General features: G+C 40.4%; 2 protein-coding genes across 2 annotated transcripts in view; one reads left to right on the top strand and one right to left on the bottom strand.

Moving 5' to 3' along the window:
- Window positions 1-6873, top strand: part of LOC118239749 (ephrin-B2-like) — a 222944-nt gene that overhangs the window by 10754 nt on the left and 205317 nt on the right. The gene's annotated exons all lie outside the window — the stretch shown is intronic.
- Window positions 1-6873, bottom strand: part of LOC113837940 (ephrin-B2-like) — a 423845-nt gene that overhangs the window by 412314 nt on the left and 4658 nt on the right. The window contains exons 2-3 of the mRNA XM_035453628.1: window positions 3135-3418; window positions 2834-2943 (exon numbers count right to left, since the gene is read on the bottom strand). Of these exons, the coding sequence (XP_035309519.1) occupies window positions 2912-2943; window positions 3135-3418 (316 nt within the window). The 3' untranslated portion in view covers window positions 2834-2911. The remainder of the gene's footprint in view (window positions 1-2833; window positions 2944-3134; window positions 3419-6873) is intronic.

Below are 6873 nucleotides of genomic sequence, written 5' to 3'. Positions count from 1 at the left end.
GCATCTGCATGAAGAAGAAGCGATTAATCATGGCACAGACATCTGACAATGTAGCAAGCTTCAGGAGTTGCAAAGATATCTCAAGAGGCATGAACAGCAATGAACATAAGACTCTTTATGCAAAGCACTGAGAAATACAAAAATATAACCTTCCTTTTTAATCAGAATGGTTATCCTAGTTAATTGTTAGGTTTAGATTAAGAGGCCATTTGTGGAAACTGTAGGGATTCTTGCATTTGGCAGTCAAAGCATTCCAGATGACATTTCAATTTCACTAAACAAGTTGATTACAGCTATACTAGTCTCGAATTGGAATAATTCTTTGTTTCTTCACAATAGGTTATTCTACGTGAAAACACAGCTCTTTGTCTAGATTTGAAAATGAAACAAAAAGCAGTTCCAGTGTTTACATAATAGACACTTTGATTGTTTTTCAAAGAGGTGTTCTGCATTGTAAAGAGATATATATGTATCTGAAGCAGACACCCTGTTTCACTGGCCTGAACTTTTAGAGAGATCTAAATGAGAAAAACTGAGCATGTCAGATTGCGGGACTCAACCAGTGGTTCAAAGTGCAGAAAATGGTCTGCCTTCAAAACTAACAAGAGCGGTGATGGTGAGCGTCACCCCAGGTGCCACGCTAGCTGGGGGCTATACCAGCTCACAGTTGGGTCACAAAGCAGCAGTTGATCTTTACCTTGTCCAACTTTCATGATGATCTTCATGGCTCTTGTCTTGCACACCCCTCCTTCCTGGTTATGCAGGCCTTCCACAGACCCATTGGATGTAGCTGATTAAAAATAAAATGGACAAAAAATTAAAGAACAAATCAGGAAATCAATACGATTTCATGAACATGAAATGTCTGAAAACAATTTGAATACTAAGAATTCACTCTTTGTCACAAGTTTTCTGAATGTATGGGATGCTGAAAGCTGAAAAGAAATAGAAAAATAAACAAAGAAAAATGGATCCTGGAAACATTGTGACATGTAGGATACCTGCTTCTAAATTCGATTAAACACACCCTCCCATAAACACATGATTTAATATTACTCTATAGGTAAAAGGGGCAGCACCTTCCAAAATACCCACCGACTCCTGGGGGGGGCGCAAACTAGAAAGTGCAAAAGAGCAAACATGGTAATTTAAAAACTCGGTAATCATCTCCCAACTCCTGCTTCCTCCACTCCAGACCTCCTGATTAAAGAACAATGAACTTGATGCTATGCTTGTCAAACCTCCAAGTTCTGTAAACACTATCAGGGGAGCCTTCTGACACCCCCTTGCTCCTTCCTCCAGCCAGGAATGTGCTGAAGTAGCATCCTAGAACTCAAGTCTTCTGAGTCTGCATTCTCATCACTGTGTAAGTCCCTGCAAGCATCTGTTTTTATCAACCCCCATCAGCCACTTTAGCCAAGTTTCCTGCTAGGGAAAACTCCAACTGGACATAGGGTTACCATACCCCTTTCCCTGTCTGGGTTTTGGGACAACATGGATATAACCAGGTAGGGGCAACCACCTTGCCCCACATTGGCCAGCTGGGCTCCTTTTCCACTTTAACAATGAGGGGCGACAGGGAGCACAACCCTTCTACCAATGTCTTTCTGTCTGTCTAAGCTGTTCTGTCTACACACATTGCTGTTTGTCCTGAGGCCAGTGAATTCTCTAAATGGCTTTGTAACAAAGCTGCAAAGTATGGATGCATCGTGTCTGTCTCCTGCCATTACGCTCACTGTGTATGTATACTATGCATATATGCTCCAATGTTTCTCACTCCCTGCAGTGTCGTGTGTGTGCTTTGCATATTTGTAGAGTATAGTCGCTATTATTATCTATGCACACTCTCTTTGCTACTCCTGTACATACACCATGCATTTCTGCATGTTCTCTTTACAGTGCATACATGGCTGGGGAAACATGGCTCTACAATTACAGTAGTGATCTATGTTTTTTGGCTCTGCCTTGGGTTTTGGCCCTGACATTTGCTGGTGTATAAAGTGTTCTAAGCCATACTGTCTGGGTTTTCCCTCAGCAGTGAAAACGGCTCTATTTTCTGTGTTGCTAGACTTGAAAGTGAGACGGGCAAAAAGGCCACAGCATTTTCCCAAGGATCAAGCACATCCAAAGAGTTGGAGTTTTAGGGGTAAATGTGTGTATAGTAAGAAACTATATAAATTATTTTTTGTCAACATTATCTTGTTTTTTCTCCCTCCAAATTTTTGTCTATGCCTCTTGGCTATTTTTTAACTGTTTTATTTTGCTTTAATTTTTTTTTTTGGTTTTTTGAAACAGGGTTTCTCTGTGTAGCTTTGGAGCCTATCCTGGCACTCGCTCTGGAGACCAGGCTGGCCTTGAAGTCACAGAGATCCACCTGCCTCTGCCTCCCGAGTGCTGGGATAAAGGCATGTGCCACCAATGCCCAGCATTTTGCTTTAATTTTTATCTCCATCAAAATGGGCACAGCTCACAAATGCACTTCAGATATACCAAATGAACACCTATCCCCTACTCCTGAAATAATGCCACATTATTATGACAGATGCAGGAGTTTCATTCAGGCAGCACTCCTCCACTTTACTCTTTTCCATCAGGACATAACGTGACCACCCGTACTGGCTTTTGTCTGTATGCCCCATGCTACTAAGATCTGAGCTCTGCCAGTCTGGAGTGATGGTGTCTTGGTGAAGTGTACCCCTATTACATTTTGCTTTATTGAGTCCTAACTTTGAAACACAGTTCTTGGAACAGAATGCACACTAAATGAATGAGTGGATGGTTGGTTGGACAGACAGATGGAAGGATGGAGAGAAAAAGAATCACACAGATTTACCTATAAAACCTCATAAATGTTCCTTAAAGATGGTTTTGTCAGTAGAGATACTGAGTCCCTTCGTATAATTTACTTATTTCAATACCATAAGAATCCTGGCAGGTTTGCCCCTGCTGAGTATTTATATTTAATTAATACTGACACTACAGGGTACCAATTTTCAATTAATTTATTTTGAAAAAACAAAAAGAACAAAGCTTCTTAACAAATGATTTACCATGTTAATTGAAAGGAAACAGAAATCAATACAAACTTAGCTTATCCCAATGCCTACAAAATAAAGAGAGAGAATTATACTTACATATGATGTAATAATCTTTGTTCTTCTTAAATTCTAGACCCCAGATGTTAGGGCTGAAATCTTGAAACTTGATGGTAAATTTCACATCTTGGTGTGGTCTGGAACAGTTGAGCAGGGGGGTATTTTTCTTCTTAATGATGCATCTGTCTGCTTGGTCTTTATCAACCATATACAGTTTATAATATTCATACCGGCCTACAGTTTTAGAGTCAACTTTTGGGCAAATAATATCCAATTTGTCTCCTATCTGTGGGTATAGAACCAGGCCTTGTCCAGGTAGAAATCTAAAACACATAAAAGAAAAGCCACTGAGTTGGTAAAAGTGAACACCCTTAAAGACAGGCATCAAAGAGCCCTGCACTACAAATCACCCACCACCATGACATCTAAATGATATAATTTGGTTCACTAAGGGTGTCTTCATTGGACAAATGCTTTTAGGAATTTACCTCAGAAAACAAAAGGATAAACTTTTCCGTTCTTGAGCCATCAGCCTATCAGGCGGGAACAGCCTGCTGACACTTGGTCCTCCCCCGCCGTCCCCGTGCTTGTAATATTCCAATAATCTTTGGTGCAACTTTACAACTCTTCCCTGGTGATGAGTCAGACCTTCCCACCTGCTTGTTTTTTTTTTTTAACCATTGGTATCTCGGTTCGGTTTATTGGGCACCAGAGACATCTCATCAATTCCAAGAATGGCACATGCCCAGAACCTTTGTTGTCCTGGTAGTGTCCTTGAGCTGTGTTGATGTTAATTAGCAGACAAGTTTCATCAAGAATGTTTCAAATTACTTATCATATGTAGTCAGTAACTGATATAACAATGGGGTTTTTAATTACACAGAACAAAAGAAATGTCTTACAAGCCCATAAAAGATAACCAGAAATAATTAAAATCATATTGATTCAGCTGCAAAATGAAAAGCCCTCTCCTTCTGAGGACAACAACTACCTCCTTAGTCTTCAACCTCCCCCACCCATGTATTTGCTCCTTCAAATAATTCTTCGAAGCAAATCTTTAGAACTAAGACTCCTGATACCAAATCCCTTGGATGCTCCCGGCAAAAAGTTCTCCTCCTTTCCTTTCTTGCTGGCCATATTGCTGAAAGAACTTCCCTAAGGGGAGTTTCCCTGAGGCATGAAATCAAGAGCCTCCTGATGAACATCCTCCTGCAAGTGCTAACACTAACAACACACTCAGAGAGAGCTGCCAAGCCTGCAGACTCATGGAAATATTAAAGCTTCAGAATAAAGCATAGAAACCAACTCCTTACAGCCTGGACTCTGGTATTATTTAACCAGAGTGGCCCAAAAGTCTGGATGACTCTCGAGGCCAGGATGAAACAACAGATAAGGGAAAGATGATGGGACTCCCAAAGTTCAAATCCACACCAACATTGGTGATTTATGTGAGGAACTGCCAGTTCTCAGACAGTGTATTATTATGTGGTTAGAATGTAGCAGAAAGCACAAGGGACATTTTAAACTTCATTCAAAACTGATAGTTCAAAAAGAATTGTACACCTATAAAATGTGTCTTGGTTCTACCCTACTCCTTCTCTCCAGGTCCCACTGCCCCACCCCCTGACACACATATGTTCCTTTCTCTCAGAACGTCATGCCTTAAATAAAATAAAATAAATGGCTTAAACTTTTTAAGGTGCACACACACACACACACACACACACACACACACACACATTCACACACACACACAATGCATATGCACTAGGTTGCTTGTTACTTCCTTGGGTGTTGTTGAACAACTTCAAAGAGAAGGTGGTCCACTGACACCAGTTTTTTATTGTTATTTAATTAAATTAGCCTATTTAAGCTAGAACATATCTCAAAAACAAAACTGGAACAGGGAAGGTGACTCAGTGGGTAGTCATGCTTGCAACCAAGCCTGATGACCCCTGTTCAATCCCAGAGACCCATATACAGTCCAGGAAACAGCACAGGCAAACACAAAGAAACCAGATGTACAGCTGTACAGCACAACACACATAAATTGGTCAAGCCGAGGCCTCAATAAAATCACTCCCTTCCAACACAGATATGCTGAACCTAGGAACAGCACTCTCACACATATTCTAGGGAGATTCAAGATGAGGGTACACAAAGTACAGGTGAATGTCTTGGTGGCCATGGGGACTTCAGGACTGAAGAAGTGCTATAAATACTGTTATTATAATTAGACACAACTGAAGTTCAAGGAAGAAAATGAACTGGACTATTTAACCATCCTATATGGCATCTATTTACAATCCTGAAGAATAGGATGCCTTGTGAGCTTGCCAGTGACCCATTGTCCACCCACAGCATTTGGTAAATGCTCCCCATCTGGGTAATTCCAACTTTTCCCCACTCCCACTATGGAGGATGGAAAGTATGAACGAACTCTACCTTCTTCACTAGAGCCAATCTGTTCTTCCGGTTGTTTGGAAATTACTCTGGGCAGAAAGAACGTGCTTTCTTTAAGAGAGCATTTTCTTAATATGGTTTTAAAATTTGAAAACAAAAACAAAAAAAAAATTGATAGGTGGTGGTTGTGCCTTTAATCCCAGCACATGGAAGGTAGAGTCAGACTCCAAATTCACAAAGAAAGCTTGTCTCAGGAAAAAAATTAAAAAATCATAATAAATAAAAATTAAAGTTTCAAAACACCAAGTGTGTATCACAGACCTGTAAAGCTCTGCACTAGATTACATACTTTAATGGGTACATGGAAGGAAAATATTTGAATGAACCACTGCTGATTACATGTTGCAACCCCAGAAGCAGGTCTTCTTGGAAGGCGGCTTCATTGGGAATACTGGTAACCCATTACCATCCCCTCACTACTTTGATGGGCCACAAACCTTCCAGAGGATATTTCTAAAGCATATCAGAGACACACGCCCCACAAGAATGGAGGGTCAAGAAACATAGTGAAGAACTCACCACTGCACAGTTAGTAAACACATGCAGGGCTTTCTTGCATAGCTCTTCAATAACTTTAACCCCATTCCTGATGGATAGCTGGAGGCCAAGGAGATTCAGCTTCTCCTTTGGTCATTTGCCTGCCATGAATATGCACCAGTCTCTGTGTGAATAGCTGAAGGAGGCAGCAAGCTTGCTGGAAATTTATCATTCTCTGTTCACTATTAACAAGCAAATACTTTAGCTGAAGGGGCCATTATCAATCATTGACAAGTGAAGAAGAAAAGGTGCTGGAATGTAACCAGATTGTAAATTAGACAGAATGTCCTTCCTCTTTCGTGAATCTTGACAAACAAAATGGATATTTTACTATAGATTCAGAATTAAGATAGAAAGGAAGGCACAAAGTGGTAGGTGCTTGGGCATGAGAAGAGGTATGCAACTGTAATGTCTACAGATAATTCTCACAGCAGTGTGAAATAAAAGAGATCACAGAAGCAACACATCTACAGCCCCAAACTATGATCCAGCGTGAGAACTAGGAAGAAAGTCAACAAAATGGGTCTAAAGAGAGTATTTAAAGTTTAATGATGACCTTTATCATCTGTATTCAAAAGCAGAAGAGTCCAGAACCCTCACACTCCTAATAAAACATTTCTGAGACTCCATAGGTAAGTCAAATCCAATAACCCCTGCATGAAGAAAGCTCCCATCCTGAAGAAATAGTCAGACTTTCCTAAAATGCCAAAAGACTACAAAAAAGCAGATATTTCCATTCTGGTGAATTAAACCAATCATTAGTCTCACTCTGCAACCA

This window comes from Cricetulus griseus, unplaced genomic scaffold, assembly GCF_003668045.3.
Source record: "Cricetulus griseus strain 17A/GY unplaced genomic scaffold, alternate assembly CriGri-PICRH-1.0 unplaced_scaffold_1, whole genome shotgun sequence".
Taxonomy (NCBI): Eukaryota; Metazoa; Chordata; class Mammalia; order Rodentia; family Cricetidae; genus Cricetulus; species Cricetulus griseus.
The sequence above is the reverse complement of the archived record's forward strand: the minus strand, read 5'-3'. Positions and strand labels throughout refer to the sequence as shown.